Source organism: Mesoplodon densirostris, chromosome 8, assembly GCF_025265405.1.
Source record: "Mesoplodon densirostris isolate mMesDen1 chromosome 8, mMesDen1 primary haplotype, whole genome shotgun sequence".
Taxonomy (NCBI): Eukaryota; Metazoa; Chordata; class Mammalia; order Artiodactyla; family Ziphiidae; genus Mesoplodon; species Mesoplodon densirostris.
In genome coordinates, this window is record NC_082668.1 from 110958977 (window position 1) to 110978672 (window position 19696).

Genomic DNA, 19696 nt, shown 5'->3' on the forward strand with positions numbered 1-19696 from the left:
TACGGGGCTTCCCTGGTGGCGCAGTGGTTGAGAGTCCGCCTGCCGATGCAGGGGATATGGGTTCGTGCCCCGGTCCGGGAAGATCCCACATGCTGCGGAGCGGCTGGGCCCATGAGCCATGCCCGCTGAGCCTGCACATCCGGAGCCTGTGCTCCGCAACGGGAGAGGCCACATCAGTGAGAGGCCCGCATACCGCAAAAAATAAAATAAAATAAAATAAAATTTTTAAAAAGGCTATAATTTTAATTTTACCACCAAAAGAATTTTCATTTCCTTATAACTGTGTTCACTATGAATCACTCACAAAGAAAAATATTCTAGTGGGAAGAGAGTGCTACAAAATGCTTTAAACCAACTGAGGTGGACATTACCAATGATCACCTATATTTGGTTCTCCTGTCAGGGGAGGGTTTGCACATCCCAGCCCCCTTGCAGGTAGTTGGGGGTCACAGGACCACAACTAATCCTAACAAAGATTTAAGAATCACTAATATACTTTTTCTGGGGAAACAAAAAGTTGAATCTGACTCAACTTTATTATGAGTTTTACATATATTCTAGAAGACTTGCTTCAACATATCCTGACCCGCTTTCTCTCTTGGACAGGCATGATATTGACCCACACTAGGTCTGAGGCATAGAAAATTCCACAAAGATTTGTCTTTACAAACATCTTTAAACTTCGTCTTCAGTTTGTCAGTGTGCAGGCTTCCCAAGTCCAGTGTGTGGAGACCAAGCACAGCAGCTGCCTCCAGCTGATCCCAAGATGATGGGGCGGCAGTCTGTCCTCCCGTAATGTCCTGCTGCAAAATTTCAAGTTTCTGTGAAGGCAGAAGGACCTGTTTCAAAACAGAACTGTCACCGTCATAACTTGGCTGAGCAGACATTCCCAGAAGATCTAGGAGTGCCATGTGATGACTATAAAGGAAATAGAAGTGACTTTCATTCAATGGCAGAAATTCCCAGGGAATGCATTTTAGAAACTTTTCTTCTAAAACAAACAGATTCAGCAGTTGGGTTCTTTCTCTCTTTTGTCTGCTCAATTGCTTATCACAATGAACTGGTCCATGATCACATTCTGTACAAGTTACTCAAAACGTGTTTCTAAGAGAGACAAAATCTCGCAAACTGAACAAACTCGTGGAAACACAGTAGTACTGAGTAAATTTATTAGTTTCAGAGCAGTAGTAAAAAAAGATTATTTTAAATGGAAATAAGTTTCCTAAGTGCTCATTACTTTTAAAGCCCACCTTTGGGGAAGCCACAGAACTATTAGCAGTTACAAATCCTGCCATGACAAAGCATAATAAAACACACTTGTGCCAGCACAGAATTCTGATTTAGAATCAAAACCGGCCCTTGTTCATGAAAATCCTTATAGACACCTCAGCCAGAGCAACGGTGAAAGGGAAAAATTGCCCACATATGGCAATCAGTTTCGACACGAGGCTCATCCATAGCCCAGTCTTTCACAGGCACATTGTTATCTATCTGATCTGCCATACCTGGTCCTTAACAACACTGTCTTCAGAACAGTTGACATACCCTGGAAAAGCCTGTCTTGTAAATCACAAAGAAGGATGACAGGTTTCACAGATTTCATCAGTGATCAAAAGAAGGGAGGCATAGGGGCTTCCCTGGTGGCGCAGTGGTTGAGAGTCCGCCTGCCGATGCAGGGGACACGGGTTCGTGTCCTGGTCCTGGAAGATCCCACATGCCACAGAGCGGCTGGGCCCATGAGCCATGGCCGCTGAGCCTGCGCGTCCGGAGCCCGTGCTCCGCAACGGGAGAGGCCACAACAGTGAGAGGCCCGCGTACCTCAGAAAAAAAAAAAAAAAAAAAGGGAGGCATAAAGGAACAGATACAAGGATATTTACACTTCCTGGCACAATGATCTCAATAAACTAAATGTATTTCGAAGGCAAAAAAAAATCTCCATACCCCAATTTTTATTGAGACCAAGTAGGAAACCACTGACTTAACCCATTTATCTCAGCTCCCAACTAAACTGAATTTTTGAAATGTCAAGACAAATGATCAGGCACATGGCAAGATTTTACAGTATAAAAAATTGTGGGGAAGATTGAATCAGGGGGGCAGACTAGTCAAGCTGTAGCTTTTCCTTCCTATCCCAAATCCATAGAAACAGCAACAAAAGATTTTTAAAAGGTAAAGGAATCTATAAGTATGCTGCTAGATAAGGAGAAGTATCCTCCATGGACTAGCCACTACAAGGAAGCCCTGAAAGCAAGAAAACAACTGAGAGCAGTAGGTGGAAAGAAACCACAGCTCACTCAAGGAAAGGATTTGCTAAAAATGAAACTAGGGACATTCAAAGCTCATAGGTGGCTAATGCCTGGAGCCAGAAATACCAAGGGCAACAGACCTCATGCGTTGGAGCAGGCTCCTGCAGAAGCAGCCATCTGGTCAACCCCTCCACACTTCTACTCGCTGCCTTGGACCGGGCAGAGACAGACAGCACAGTATCTGCCCCCAGATGCAAGCAGTGTGACACTAAGTTCAGAGAGGCCTGGGAGTGTGCCCAAGGCAGACCAAGGAGCACTCACACCCAGAGACAGGCTGGCGCAGGCTCATCCTGCCCTTCCCTGCCATGGATCTTTAGAAGCATTTAGAACTTTAAAAGCTTAATTAATATCCTCAGAAAATACAAGAATGACCCCACACTGCCACACATACACACACACAGAAATAGAGATCCTGGAAATTAAAACTGTCATCACTGAAATTAAAAGTTCAACTGATGGGCTGAACGCTGAATGGGTACAGCTGAAGAGCACCTCACTGAGCTGGAAGATCCAGTTAAGTAGTTCTTCTAGAATGTAGCACAACAGAGAAAAGCTAAGGGATATATAGAAAACAGGAACAAAAGGTCAAAGATCTCCCAAATAGAGGAATTTCAGAAGAACAGAGAAGGTGAACAAAGAAATAATAACAGCAAAGACAGAAAAAAAATTGTCCAGGATTAAAGAGATGATGTCTCTGATTGAACAGGACTAGTAGAAGACGCACTCCTAAACACCGTGTGAATTTTTAAAGCACCTAGGATGATGAAACAACTCAAAATAATTACATAAAAGGGGGGAAGGGACTCTAATTAGCATTCTGATACAATCAAGGCATCTGGATAAGTGTTTCACTCTAATGGTCATGAGCCCACAGAGGAGACCTTCCTTTCCACCCAGCCTCTGCGACCATTCTAGTACCGTCCATACTGGTATGAACAGCTGGTCACCCAGGCCTCAGATCTCCAGCCACTTCTGTAAACCATGGAAACACAGGTGTTCAGATCATACCCTGGACCTCGAGATCTGGAAGTGAGCCATTAAATCCCCCCCTGACTACAAACCCCAAGTCGATCACCCTTCCCATCAAACAGGGTTTTGGCCTCCTTACACGTGCTGTCCTTTCACCTCACACCGTTCTCCCACGCAGTCAGGTTAGCACTGCTGGTTCAACTTCCTTCCCCGATTTGCCTGGATCCCACGATAAATCTCTTGACCTTGCATTAGGAGCCTCCTTTAATTTTCCACAAAGGCTTGCGCCGTGTCTACCAATGAACTCCCCACTAGACTCAATCTACTCCATCACAAATGGCCTAGCCCCTGGGCTACTGAGCCCATTTAAACATGGCACCACCATGTTAACTGACTCCACTGCAAATATCTGATCTCCAGCCTCACCTGGGTCCTGGATGGTCTCAAAACTCTCTGAAAATTCTTTCTTCACCTCTAGTCAGTTCCTGGGTCCGTTCTTCAAAGATACAGCCCAAATCTCCATGATTCTTTCAAAGTTCTCTAGCTGTCCCCAGCTCCTCTTACTAGTAATAAATGACAGTACATGATCAGGCTTTTCTCAAATATATTTTGTATGCAATGACATACTTTAAATGTTAAGATAAAATAGGTTCGAAAAAACATTTTTCAACATAAAACAATCAGATATCATCACCTGTACTTCTAAAGTCAATTATTCCCTCCAACTGTATTTCATTCTACCAGTTACCCTCTGACTGAAACCCCCCTCCTATTTTGGCTTCCACATCACTCTCTTGTTTTGCCTCCTACTTCTGACTATACCCCCTTTATCTCCTTCACCAGCTTCTCTGCCAACAGGCCAGTGTGTCTCAGGTCTCTTCCTTTTCACTATACCACGCTCCCTAGGTGACCTCATCCACTCCCACAGCTGCATTAGTGTCATATGCTGAGGACTCCCTCATTACACCCCATAACCCAGGCTCAAATATCCCACTGCTTATACTCATCTTTACCAGAGGCCTCCTACATACCTCAGCCTCAACATATCAAATCAAACTTCCATTCACCTACTTCTCTGCATTCCTTTTTCGGTTTACAGAAATACCATCCACTTAGTTTTCCAAGAGAGAAAAATTAAGTCACCTTTCACATTTCCTCTTCCTTGACCTTTATACCCAAGTCACCAAGTTCAGATGACTTAACCCAAAGTGTATCTCAGTGTGTCCCTCACTCTTCATTTCCAAGTCATTACATCTCTCTCACCTGGACCCTCCACCTTATATTACATGTATCCATGTAATATATTACATGTATCTACACCTGTGAGAGACAACCTGGGCTGCACATTAGAATCACCTAGGGAACTTATGAAACTCCTAATGCTCAGAGCACACCTCAAGTCAATTATATTAGAGTCTCTGGGAGTGGGATCTAGGCATCAGCATATTTTTACAAGACTCCACAGGACTCCAATATGCAGCCAGATTTTAAAATTTTCCAGACGTGAGCCCACAGACTGAAAGTGCATACTGAATACTAAGCAAGAAAAATAAAAACAAATTTTAAAACTAAACAAGTAAAAGTGAAACTAACCTCGAAGATGAAGGGAAAATCATGAAAAAGCTCCTGGAGAGAAAAGACAGATTCTCTACAAAGGAAAGAAAATTACACTAATAGCAGACTTGTTGTCTGCAACATTAGATGACAGAAGACAACAAGTTAAAAAAATCTTCAGAGTGGTGGGATTAGGGGGAAACTGTGAACCTAGAATTCTATGGCCTGCTAAATTTTTCTTCAAGAATGAAAGAGACTTTTTCAGGCACACAAAGCGAAGACTCTACTGTCCACAGACCAACACTGGAAGAATTACCTTACAAAGAATATATGTCATTATGCAGGTAAGTGAACCGAAAGATTAGAGAAGTATTTAATGATATTGACCAAGTCTGGATTCCACCTAGAAAACAGATGTGTGAAGTAGAGGCACCACTGAGAGGTTCCAATGACCTTAATGAAGGTAAAACAGTTCAGTGCAAACAAATGAAGATTGTAACAAAAGTATTACCAGGGTTCTTGTTAGCTAATTTTAATTATTTGCCTGTGCTTTCATAGAATTTAAGTTTCAGTTTTCAACTATTCAATTTTTAAAACTTTAAATAATAAAAGCCAGGAAGCACTGACAATATAGCAGTATTAAAAGATGTTTACCACTTTCACTGCAAAAAAAAAAGATGTAATATATTTATACACTTATCAAAATATCAAAACAATTTTATTTTTGTCATAAATCTTTTCTTGTTTTCTAGGTGATATGCAAATAATTTAAGAACTCAAAGTGATAATCATTCAATTCCTGTAACACTAAACTTAGTTTCTTTCATTATTTCTGAATAAATTCAACCACCCATGTTAATTTTAATAAATTAATCTTCAGTAATATAATTCTAAGATTAACCACAAGGATGGAAAAAAGACTCTTAACCAAGATGATAATTAGATATTTAATACACCTTGCTTTAAACAGCAAATTTCAAAGTAAACACATCATAGACCTTATAACTTATTAAAGAATTATAGTGCTTACAAAGTTGATTCTAAAAATATACCTTATTTGTTCTAAATGAATAACATTATCTGGAAGATAGAATAATAAATTACAGTAGTATGTTTACCACCACTATAGTTAAGATTGTGTATATATATTCAATAGGAAATCCTCTTAGGATTTTCACACTTTCAGCCTTAAAACATAAGAGCACATTAAAGTTTGGCATACAAGATCTCAGTCTGACAGAAATGGTTTTAAAATCAAAACTGGAAAAATATCTAGTTGACAATAAGAGAGCATGAGCACATGCACATACACACACACTCTCTCTCTCTCCCTCTCTCAATCCTACACACTCACACACATACACACCCCTCCAGAGTAAGCAGATTTCACCCTTGTGTATCAGACAACTGCCATCAATTTCAAAAATAAAAACTGGGGGAAAAGGTTAACTAAGACTATGTTTAAATCACACCTCAAAAGGCTCTAGCTGTTGGAAAAATATGCACAAAACTGTTACCAGGATCTTTACCATGCACAATATGCCATCCCAATACATTCTTAAACAACACATTCTTGAACTGTTCATTAATGGGCACATGGATACATAAGAAATTATGTGCCCATCCACTCCTCAGATGCAATCCACTGACAACCAATCATATGAAGCAGCCCAGCTCAAATGGTTCTCTTTACAGAACCCAACAGATTATAGAACCCAAGACAACTAGAAACTTCATTTTGACCTGTTCAGGAATTCTTATGTGTTCCATGTGCAAAAGCAGTGGAATACTGTACTGCAAATGACAGTTAATATCACTTAACACTTTGTGGCACTCCAGAAGGTCATTCTGTATTTGTAAAACATAGTTACTCTAGTTAAATTTTTCAATGGTCCTTACTTTTAATTATATGTATTCTTCCAGATTTAGACTCAAAACAATTTGATGCTGATAAACTCTCCTGCCGATCAGTTTCACCTCCAGTAAAATCTGTTAAAACAAAAATTACTCTTTGGACTCTCTCCAGTAATGCAGGTATGAAAATGTTCCCTGGAAGTTCTTTTTCATCATATATTAAAACACCCAAAGCTCTCTGAGACAACATTAAAATAGAAACTAACCACACATTAGGGCACCCATAACTCGTACTGCTATATATTAGAAAAATAAAAAGGCACAACAGTAAGCAAAAGAGAATATACCGCTTTCCATTTGCTTTTTTTTTGGCTTTCCTCATATTTTATTTCAGTAAGTCTATAAACTGTTCAAAGCATTCTTATACTCTGCATGACGATAACTGAATATTTTGGCACATCAACATTGTGATACAATATATGGTATGTCTAAAAAATTAAAAATTTCATCTATTAATCAACATGTTTTTTAATGTAGTGCATATATATTTTACAGTTATTTAAATCAAATACATAAAGGTTTGTACTTGATTTACAGATGAAGCAATCACAGATTGCAGTAACATATGTATGTGTGTATATATATGTATATGTGTGTATATATATACACACACCAATTAAGGGAAAAACTGCATCCTGGCAATTTTATAGTCCCAAGTATTGTTGGTATAACTATCATTTACATGCCCTTTTCGTCTTGTTTTTCTGTACAAAAGATATGTTTTTGCCTTCTTCATTCTTGATGAGATTTTTCTGCGATAACTTTACATTCATACTGTAAAAATTAAAAGGTTAAAAGGTTAACAGATTAATGTTTATTTTGAATAGCAATTTCCATATAAACTAAAAAGGTCTAAACTTAATAGTTTATTAACATATGTCCACTTTATTCCTCAAAGAATCTGAGAATTATACAACTATTAGGATTAAATGACAATTATGAAAGGAAAAAAGAAATTCGCATTCTAGAACTAAAAGGGGCATAGCCAAAAGCAGGGAAAAAATGATATTTCCACATTACAAGCAAATTATAACAGTATATGATTTAGGTCAATCCTAGAATATGAAAGGAAGCAAAATAAATTTCTTTGTGTGCTCACTAAGGCATATTAGCAAAGGAAAGGTCATGAACTTAAGGACAGGACTCATATTGTAAATTCAGATAATATTTTTTCAAATAACTTTAAAATTGAAAGGAAAAAATCTACTATATTAGCAAAAGCTTCTGGTCAAAACAATATTTTGAAAGGACAGCTATGAAAATGTCTACCCATAATTCAAAATAAAGTAAACCAATGGAGTTAGGATAACTGGGTGGCTAGACTACCGAAAAGACAGCAATGTAAACCACTCAATTCTCTCAGCTGGCTAAAATGGTAACAGTGACAGCACTTATTCATGAAACTGCTGTGGCATCTGAATGCCAGTCCCTGACCTCTGCCATCTCTGACTGGGCTTATCAACAATGTCTCTTTCCTTCTTAACTAAAATCAAACATCTTGATCTGCTGGAGATAGTCCTAATTTATATTTATTGTAGCAACATAGTTATAAGCAGCGCTTCTTCTCACTTTTAAAACTGTCCCTTTTGCATGGAGTAGAAACGTAGATTAGTAAAATAAATAAATTAATTAATAAAAATTGGAGGATAAATCATATCACCCTATCCGTAACACATTTTAGCTTTTCTATCCAGTGGTTCTTTCCATTTTTAATACACTTGTGATTAAATTCTTCCAAATGACTTATTCTATTGCTGTATGGAGAAAACTTGTCTTACATCTCAATAACAGAAAGGTAAGTAAATGAGCATGAGCTTACCATTGCCAGTTGTCGACCAATGTTTCCCATTGTTATGCCTCCAGCAAAAAATATACATGGTAACCAAGAGCGAACATAGAGAAAATCTGGAGATGTATATCTAGAATAATAGAAATATTTTTAACAACTCACAAAGGAAGTACAATGACACTTATTGAGATACTTACAATGGAAATAAGTTACGAAGTAAGTTACTCTGTAGATTAAAGTGGCTAATGTAATTTTAAAATCTCAATTCTGAGATTTTAGGAAACAAGCACCAAAAAGAATACTTACTGATAAACACCATTATAGACTAGCAGTTGAGTGACCAAAGTTGCCAAGAAAGCAATTCCTATTCCAAGGCCAAAACCACTTCTAGATCTATCAAAAGTCCACCACAGTCCAATGGATAGTGCAGCCAGTGTGAGAGACAACTGTATGTTGTTATCAAAATCCACTTTCTGAGATCACTGTTAAAGAGTCATCTTAAAATTTGTAACCAAATAATATCACCCATTCATTTTTCTAAAATAAAAGATGTTAATGTTGAGAAGGGAATAGACTGCGTAGTCTAGAGTGCATTCAGGTTTTTAATACAATGCACGAGACTAGGGAGGATTAAAACTATTTTGGTATGTACTAAAGACGCACAGAGGGCATGATACTTCACTAATAGATCTCACCGACGTGTTAATCTCTCCAAAAAAATGGTACAGTATATACATTGCCGATTATCAGATCAGATCCATTATTTAAGAAATGCTTTCCTTGCAAAAAAATGTAACTAGAAGCCTCGAAACACAAGTATTGCTAAAGGAACACACTTTTGCCAAAAAGGAAACCGATATCACTTCTCAAACAGGTTTAGAATTACTTGAGAATCATACAGGAACTTGCAAATAGAAGAGTTGACAGCTATTTAACAGGGTACCACATTCTCTGTGTGATTTACTGACAGACACATTTTATAATAATGCAGTTCAGAAACAAGAGTACCAAGGACACACTGTCCCTTTCTATTATGTCAACTGTTCTAGTTTTAATTTGTTGAGGATAAAGCCTTGAAGTGAACATTATCTTGCAACCTGCCAAGCTATTTTGGTGCCTGAGACTTGCTGGTATAGGACAGTTTGCTCAAATGATGTTTTATTTCCATCACCTACTTAAGCACCTATTCACAAATGTACAGCCCTTTTCTACTTCAAAATCTCTGGGCAAAACGAAGCTTTATAAATTCAATTTTCTCATTTCTTTGCTAGAGGATTACACTAAAGGAATTAATTTCAAGTGTCATTAAAAGAGCATTATCTATGTCCCAAAGGCCACATCTTGGCTCTATATCCAGCTCCCCAGAGGATACTATATATCTTGCCAAACTGGCCATGCTGCAACTACAGAGAAGAGAGGGGAAGTTCCAAAAATACATATAAAACCATTTTCCACTTCCTTTAACACCCTGCTGTTTACCACCATTCCCCCATCCTACCCAACCAGCGGGTATCCTGAACACCCAGACTGCCATTCTTGGTCAGTCCTTGTTTAGGCTTGATTTATCAAGAGACCTATAGTCTATGGTATGCTTTCTGAAAAAGCTTTTATCCTTTAGTGAGTATACCTCAAATTCCAAAGAAACACTTGTGCACTCTGATTTCTCTATGCAATAAACATTCTTGTAAAGACTGGAATTTGACATTAACTGGGTTCTATCTTTGCTGACTAAATTAACTTTGCTAAGAGTCAAAGCAAAATAAGGAGGCTTCTAGGGTACAGGTAAAACATCAATCTTAAAAATAGTACAATGTGATTTTCTAAAGTCTAAGTAACCTAATATTAAGTCTGTGTTATATATTTTGTAAACATTTTGGATTCTGCTTAAAGGATGAACAGAATAGCTAAGATGGCTATATTTAAGGATTTCATTGAGAGGAAGAAAAGAATGACCAAAGTAAAGAATTTAAATTAGATATATAAGTCTTTTTAATTCCAGAAAAGGTTATCTAAATTACTCAACTTAAAAATACCTGAACTGTCTAGGATAGAAAGGTCTAATCCACCAGACAGAGACAAATTTACACACTTGTGGGGCTCCTGGGTAGGAGAAGGAATGTTCCTAGACTCGAGTCAGGATCTCCAGGGTCTGGCCTCAGCTCTGGAGCAGGCTTGCAGTATGTATGACTTAGCAAAGTACGAAACCTCTCTAGCTTTCATTTCTCTTATTATCTTTATAAAGAAAATGTGGAACTAGGGGATTTCTACGTTTTCTTCTAGATATAATATTCTACGAGTCTACCTTTTTAAAGTCCTCCTAACCACTAGATTTGTTTGTTATAAAATCCTAATTCTTAAAGATTTCACCAAACTAAACATGTTGGGAAACTCTTTAAGACAAAAGGGTAAAAAACAAAATAATAAGAGCCACTGAGGGACTTCCAAATTCACAGATCTCCAAGAGCCAGCGCAACTAGGAACAGAAAGGTAGACGTGCTTTCAGAATCTAGGACCCTGCTTCTCTCCCTGGGTCCTCTTCTCCAGCTTCTCTAGAATACCTCAGTACATGCTGCTAGAGACGCTGGAATCTCCTGTTGCCCTGTGACCCACACTCTCTCCAGCTAACTGCCAGCCCTGAGCCCAGCGCAGAGTTACAGGGGGAAACCTCGGGCAGCCTGAGTCACACATCTTCTTTTCCCCCAAGAGAAGGCTCCTGCCACCTCCATCCTCTAAGCCATCTCTTCCAGAAAAGGGAAGACTGAACTAGCATTTCCCAGATCCTCTTCTACAAAGGGAAGTTGGGAGGTCAGCGGGGCGGGGAGGAAGTAGGGAGGATGACAGGATAAAATCCTTATGAGGGCAAAAACTTTTGTTCTGGGGGTGGACATTTTGTTCTGGGGGGTAGAAGCAGAGGAGAGGTGGGAATAGAGGCTACCTTATCCTTCTAGCCAGGACACTATGAAAATACTCATTAATCACTAAATTAAAATATCAAAATCCTCAAAATGATCAAACTTTAAAAATATGTAACTTAGGAAAAAAAGTTCTTTTTGGCCACAGTCTAAGTTGGCTATTTCTGCCTCTGCCACTGTTAAGAACATTTATGTGGTTTGTTGGTGTTGATTAAAACCAATAAATAACAGTCTTTAAAATATATATATATACATATATATATATATTCTTCAAATTAAAAACAAAACAGAACAAAAAACCAACCAGCACCTGAAGCCACCAGATGTCCTTACTGACAAATCTTAAACGAAGAGAGAAAAGAAATTCCTTAGATAATGTATCTGTTTCAATGCTAGTTACCAAAACTAGATGGAGGTAATCAAGTAACCTAATTTAAGAAAACCATGTAAATTTTTTAAATGGGCAAAGTTCTGAGTGATATCGAAAAATAGGGATTGAAATGAAAGGCTATACCCCACACTGTAATTGCATAGGTGCTCCCATGATGCTTCAACGATGCGGCGTGCATTCTTTTTATGACTAAGTGGGCATATCACAATTTGACAACAGTGGAGTTGCGAGGGACTGTTTAACCTTTGGTTTGTCAAAAGCTGCTTTGTTATTACGCATTTCATTACAGCAGGAAGGATACAGCGCTGGCATGATTTATACCAACAAAGACGGCTACACACCGCATTACACTGGACCACTCTCTTTTAAATTTATGTGGTTCTCCTAGATGCCTGTCAATGCAGGGGTATAATAACCCAATCACAGCTGTGGGGAAAAAAAGGGAAAAAATTAAGTCATCTCCAATGGTATACAGGCAAAACTTAAGCTAAGAGTCACAACAACCATCATAAGCATTTGAAAGATTCTCTAGAAAAGCTTTTCAACTTACTTAACATTAATCGTTGATATTTTAAACTTACCTTCCAAAAGAAAAAAAAAAGTGAGGATAACACCATTGAAGACAGCATTGTAAATGAGTACAACAGTACTCTCAATTATAATAGGCAAAACACTACTTCAGCATATGATTCAGTATTTAGCAGATTGGACCAGATGATTCATGCTACTTTTCTACTACTAATATCTCTGAGACTTGGAAAGCATCAAAGCAGTTGGCAGTTAAGCAATGTTCTCTCTAAGCTATATAACCATGAAGCATGCTATGAAATGTCACAAATCTAAAGAGAATCTCGAAGTGTAAACACGTACAAGCTCATCATATACATTCTATTAGATGGCTATAGCTGTCCTGCTACACATACAATCCTTGTCCCCCCAGCTTCTTGTCTCACTCAGTCTCTTGTGTCTAGTGCCTTGTCCTGACAACTCCCTTCCAACCTGGCCCTCTAATGAGACTCTAGGTCAGACTGTCAAAGCAGGGAAACTTGCAACAGAAATCTACTTGTAAGATTCATTCTGCAGAGGACAAATGGAGGAAACATGGTCTACAGAATTATATATTTTCAAGTAAAATTTAAATCCACTGTTAAAAGATGAGAAGGAATCTTTTTAGTATATTTCTGCATTTTGTAAAGAACATTTTGAATACTAATGGTGCAATTAATTAGTATGAATAACTCAATTTTTAACTTAAATACTTGTCAAACCCCAACATTTTATTCATTCACTGGGAAAAGATTTTAAATGCTAAGTTAGTCATTAAAAAAAAAGAGTATTTCATGAACCAAAACACTCTTCAACAAGTTTTAAGGAAAATATACTTCTACAGGAAATATACTTTAACAGGAAATAGCTGGGCAGCTTTAATTTGCTAATCTTCCTAAAAACAGAATGTTCCTGCTGCCCTTTGGTAATAAAAACACAACTGTCACATCAGTTGAAAAGTATGTTTAAAATGTCCAGTATTACCTATGATGTATCATGAAATTATTGTACCCAAACCTACGCCTGAGGGGTTAGAAGCCCCTGCCTGGCCTGGTACTGGCTAGCTCTATCTCACAAACAATGCATTCACTCTTAAAGGAAAAACAGAAATCAATTAATATCAAAAATCAGAGGCTAGCAGACCAATGGAACAGCATGAAAAACAGGCTGCACCGTCACCCTTTCACCTGGAGTGGAGATGTTGCAATGATGCAGACATTTTCTAATCCACAAAACTGAAAGTGCTCTTCTGATTAGGCTTTTGCTGAGGATAGATGGTTCACAGACCATCAAGGCATTAACAACAAACTTCAGCAACGCAGAGCTCCAACAGCTACTAGTAAATTTAAAAGTTTCAAATTATATTCCTATTTAAAAGGCTCTGCTCTAAAATCCTGTGAGATTAACTGACAGCATTTCCAAATTTCTACAAAATTAAAGTGGCAACAAGCATGCCTAACAGTTGAAATATATCTAAATGAATATTACCTCTTTTTTGTTCTCAAGGGGTCATGAAACTGGCAGCTCATGTGCCATCCCTCACTCTCTCTCTCTCTTTCTTTCTTCCCTTTGCCTGTTGCTGAGGAAATCAACTAAGATCAGATATTCCAAGTCAATTTTCCTCAGCAGCTGGTGCCATAGGTAAAGAATTATCACACAGAGAGTACTGACGTGTGTGCAAAGATATAAATAAGTAAAATTGACTATTTTTATGCATGTGATGTCAGACACACACGAGAGGCAACTGAGGAGAGAAAGCAAAAATACAAAAAGAAATTTAAACTGCCACGCTGCCAACCTTGGGATTTGCCAATAAAAATCAAATCCATTGAGTATGCATGGTTCTTGGACGCTCACTGAGAGGGAGAATTCGAGGGAGCTTGTCACTTCGCATTAAACGTCTTCTTTCTTTCCTTTAGATAAAGGCCTGGCAGAGGCTGAGAGCAACATCTACAGCACATGAGGCTGCACTGTTGAGAGCTCAGCAGAAGTGTGTCTGGCCTTCTTGTCCTCTTCCTCCACTTTCTTATTGTAACAAGAGAGACCATTAAAATCACGCCTGTGTAAAATCATATGCAAACACAGTCCTGCTTAATCAGATGGTTCTCTGATGCAAAAACCACATTTCTGGGGATATATTTCAGTTATTTCCCAGTGACTAGTTGAAGGGTACCAAGACCAAAAACAAGAGAAGTTTGTAAAACGTCAATATTAAGTCATCATTTTTCACGGTCATGTTTTTAATGCAGTGCTGCACTAAAAGAAACAGTTGAATCAAACATTTTTCAAGGAAAAGGGGCTGAAAAAGCACAATCACTGAATGAGATATACTTTCATGGAAAACTAGGACAGGATGAGCAATGTGTTCATCCAACAAATACTTAAACCTCCATAATGTGTCTAGTTCTTGGTATTTACTGGGGATTTAAAAAGGGAAAGTGAGTAAGACACGACCCCCATCCCAAAGCGACCACAGAAACAATTAAGTAGAGTAACGTGTTAGGAGCAGCACTGACAGGGCCCGGGGGTCCAGTCTTCTCCTGGTGTGTGCCAAGGGGAAGCAGGGTGCGAGCATGTCAGGAAAGCTTCCTAGAAGAGGTGACCCTGGAGGCAGGAGTGTCCAGCAGGTGAGTGGTCTGGAAAGGGCTTTCTAATCAAAGGAAAGCATTTGAGGAAAAGCACAGACAACAGAAAATACCTGGTATCATCTGGAAACTGGAAACTTTAGGCAGAAAGGGAGTTTCGGGTCCAGAAAGAGTCTGAGAAGGATACAAGTTGGCGGGGGCCATATCACAGAGACTTGCCCCACAGTCACTGGGAAAATAACACCATCACACTTGTGCCAGAGAGAGGGCCAATCGTTCTTCCAGCAGTGAGTGTACAACACAGGACAGGAGAGGAGGGACTTGGGGTGCAGGGGGGACAAAATCAGAGGCAGAAAAAGAAAAGACTGAAAATCCCAAGCAGAGCGGTTGAGGGCCTAGACCAAGAAAGAGACAAGGGAGAGATGTAAAACTTGGAAACCAGATGTGGGCAGTGAGAGACAAAGGGAGGAGCCTTCTAAGACTCTCCAGGAATTGGGTGACTGACTGCATGACTCAACAGAAAAGATCTGTTTGTTTTCATTTTTAAATTAGATATTAATTTGACTCGTGATTTGTTCGTCAACTTCTCCGGTTATTTTATCCACACAATCTTTTTTCTCCTATTTATTCTTCAGAGAGATTCCTTTGTAGCTCTCAATCACATTCAAGAGGTTCTTAACTCCAATTCCAATGCACTGCACACGTAAAGAAGTTAACCAACTTGATACACCAAACATTATTAAACTAAAAATAGAGAACTGGGAAAAGGAAAATGGGATCAAAAGGAGTTTATCAGAGTTCTCTACTAGTTGTCCCTCCAGAAGCACCACTAGCAAATTTTCCAGCACTGGGTTTACATGTAGAAAGTGGTGATTCTGGAGACCCTCCAGAAGGTAGCTGCTGAGTCAACGAATATTAATTGGACAGGAAAATCAAAGGACAGTTATCAGTTTTTCTGATTTAACATGATAAGAGCTTTGAAAATGTACACCAACACATATACACAAAAACATATACATACCATATAGACACGCAAACTGTACACAGTTTCTTACAGCATTTACTTTTTTTCCTTAATATTTTCCCTAAAATTGGAGGGGGCAGCGATGATGCAAGAGTCCATTTTCCATCTTTGGCAACTTCCACAAACCTGGTATCCTCACCCCCACCTACTAAACACCATAGCCTACCCAACATCAACAGCAGCGTTAACTGGAATCTCAATTCCCCAAGGCCCCTCTCCTTTCATTTGCTGGGCACCTCATAGAATGCACTGCTTTCAGAAGAAACACTTAAGCAAGAAACGTAAATGCAAATCCTCCACATGAAATGATATGAGGTTAGGTTTGTAAGTGTGACAAGCCTAGCAGCTGGGAGAAGGTAGGAAGGTAGGGACAAAGTGACTAAAATGTAGCATTAACATTACAAGTTTTCCTTCCTAAATGTGAGCTTGTGGCAAAAGTACCCGTACCACAGGCAGAGATGTAACCCCTGTTCCTCTCCATAATGCAGGTAGAATGAAACCTCAGCCAAGTCCTCCTGCCCTAGCCCAGAATGTGTAGCACAGGCCAGTGTACTCCACCCAAGCCTGGCACTTAGTCTGGAAGGTTCAAAAGAGATACCCAATAGAGGGAAGGATGAGTGGCTCCCTCTGCCCCCTTCCCCAGCATGTGACGTTTCACCTAGCCACGCCATTCCTTGGCTCTGGAACCCTGGACTCATTGATAGCCTCTCCTTATCTGTTTCCTCATCCCCCAAAATAGGCACAATGCAAACATCTCACTCCCAACGTTGCCCTACAGATCCCTGGGGTTAAGGGATATGCCTAGAACATTAGTAGACATTCAATAAGCAATCATTTCCCTCCCTTGACCTTCCTTTTGTCTATTCTGAAAAGACACGCTCTTCCAAGTCCTGAAAAGCTTCTATTAGTAGCAAGACAGCAGCTCTACCATACGAGAAAATAAACAAAGAAGTAGAAAAAGTCATTGGGAAAACTTTTCTTCTGAACTTAAGTGAAAGAAAGGAAAATACATGAGGACTGGTAGACACAACAGAGAATAATAAAACACAATTTATGCTTTGTCTGTTTGGACTATGTTGCCTGTTCTCTCAGAGAATAACAACAGCTCTGGGGAAACTAAGAATCCTCACCTTTACAAGTTCTCTTTTAATGGGAATATTGTAATAGTGAGACATCAATATATAAACCATGCTGAAACCTTACCACGAAAATGCCCTTCAATCCACGCAATGGGATTATGTAATTGTCCAGTAAGTTTCACAAGGTCATTTTAAAATGTCTCACACCTAACTCCTCAGTGTTGGCCCTCTAGCTCTAGGACGGAAATCAAGGAGGATCTACATTATATTGCAAGGTAGTTATGTATATTAGGTGTGAGACACCAAATGGACATTCATAAAAGCACTTTTCTCTCTCAATGAGAATTATCTTCTACCACATGATTATGGTTTCCTTCTATTACTTTATTATATAAAATAGTATCAATCTATTGGTCTCATTAGAAAAAGCTGAAGAGCTATCCATTATGGAAGCTCATCACCAATACAGCATTCTGAAATGCTCCACTTTATCCAATACACACTGTCCACCAAAAAAAAAGATCTAAATAGGATAATAATGATTTTGAGCAAAGAGAATCTACCTTACTGATCTCTTTAAGAATCTATTATTCTGAATGTATATCTAAAAACAAGATACCAAGAAAAAAAGCATATACAAAAATCTAAAAAATAACAACATGAAGCTTTAAACTTGAATAAAACTATAGTCAACCTTTGAACAGCATGAGGGTTAGGGGCACCAACCCTCCATACAATCAAAAATCTGAGTATAACTTTACAGTCAGCCCTCTGTATCCACAGTTCCACATTCAGAGATTCAACCAACCTTGGGCTGTGTAGTACGTATTTATTGAAAAACATCCACACATAAATTCCAACTTAAGTTGTTCAAGGGTCGACTGTCTCCATCTTTCAAGTTTTTATCTAATTCATAAACCAGAGGATAACATACATGTCAAAACCTTAAAACCAAACAATGATGATGATCAACAAAATAACTTAAAATAAATTTATATGAGATGGATTGACGAAAGAACAAAATTAAGAGGTTAAAAGTCTCATCCCTAAGAGAATCAAGAATGTTTTTAGGATTGAATTTTTAAAAGTCATGTGGGTCAGTCAGATAGAAATCAGACACAAAAGAGTACAAACTCTATGATTCCATTTATATCACATTCTAGAACAGGCAAAAATAATCCAGTGACAGCCTGAGGATGGGGGTAGGCTGCAAAAGGGCACAGGAGAATTTAGGGGGTAATAGAAATGTTCTATACCTGGATTGTGGTGGTAGTTACATGACTTGTATGTATTTGTCTAAACTCATCAAACTGTTCATTTAAAACAGGTCTATTGCACTCTATTTAAATTACACCTCAATAAAGCTGATTTTTTAAAAGAATTGCCCAGACAATATTGACACTCATTTACCCTAATTCCTTTCTAAGCGTTACAGACATGGCCTTCACGTACCTGAAGCTGTGCCACAGCATGGCGGTACCCACCATGCTGAAGAAAAGATGCTTGCAATCACATCAGGTGGAAAGAGCGTCACATTTCTCTGAATCTGAAGTAAATTTAACACTAATGCAAGAAATACTCCAATAAAAAACAGCACTACTCCTCGAATCATCAAGTTCACACTTCGGCTAGTGACAGACGAGATATAGGGACCACACTTTTTGGGCCCAGGTGACTGTGTCTCTCCTTCCGCCATGGTTTCATAAGTTCAGTAAGTCAGCAAAAAAATTTAAAAAAGAGGAAGAAGAAATGGCTTCTCAGCTGAAAAGCCAACTGCCTGAACCAAAGCAGATTGGCGTTTCAACAATATTGCATCTCGTCCTAAAATAGGACCTACCAGAAATCCTGCAAGAGATAAGAAAAAAGAAATCAATGTGTCTAATAAATGACTGTACAATTTTCCTGATTTCAATACTAATTCATTTTAAAGGCCAAATAATGAATTGACAAGCTTATATATTTATTTAAATTATTTACTGAATAAGAAGACATTTAAAAAGCATTTTTATATGAATGATGTAATAAAAAATAAAGTGCTAAATCTATATTTACTAGGACAGAATTAGTGACCTAAGAGACTAAAAGGTTAGAATAATAGTAAAAACAGCTAGCCCCACATCAGTGAAAAAAGCAGGACGGCTTATCTGAGACACTTCTCCTAGAAACTGGAAGATCAAAATCAGGTTTCTGTTTCTTCTACCCAAATCTCCAAGCCCAAGTACCTAATGGGCTTGGAGATTTAGGTAGAAATGTTTACCCTTTACAGAAAATAAATAAATTTATACTTTACAGAAAATCAACATATTCTGACTGAAAATGTTATATGGTTCTCAATAAAATGTGACTTGCTCGTGAGGACAATCTCCATAGGGGAATGAAATGACCTCTTTTGATGTTTAATGCTGATATATGTGAATTTCTGCACAAAAGTATCTTACAAAGAAAACAGACCACCACCCACTCACTCACACGTACACCAAGCACAGAAACCAGACCTGACCTGCTGTCACCAGGGCCCAAGTTGTGTCCCACCCCTGCCCTGACCCAGTCTGCTCTTGCTGCAATCATAGGAGCTATTGTGAGAAAGCTGCAGTAGGAAGCAGAAGAAAGCGAGCTAAGAAAATAAA

General features: G+C 38.6%; 1 protein-coding gene across 10 annotated transcripts in view; it reads right to left on the bottom strand.

The window, feature by feature from the left end:
* Window positions 1–496: 496 nt before the first annotated feature.
* The window catches only part of INSIG2 (insulin induced gene 2), a 33030-nt gene continuing 13830 nt past the window's right edge, over window positions 497–19696 (bottom strand). For 2 of the 10 annotated variants that reach the window (XM_060106523.1, XM_060106524.1), the window contains 5 exons: window positions 18522–18914; window positions 12137–12261; window positions 8839–9005; window positions 8563–8662; window positions 497–839 (listed from right to left, as the gene is read on the bottom strand). In XM_060106523.1, coding sequence (XP_059962506.1) covers window positions 558–839; window positions 8563–8662; window positions 8839–9005; window positions 12137–12261; window positions 18522–18765 — 918 coding nt within the window. In that variant the 5' untranslated portion in view covers window positions 18766–18914 and the 3' untranslated portion in view covers window positions 497–557. The other 8 variants (XR_009533192.1, XM_060106529.1, XM_060106527.1 and 5 more) reach the window with 8 other exon arrangements.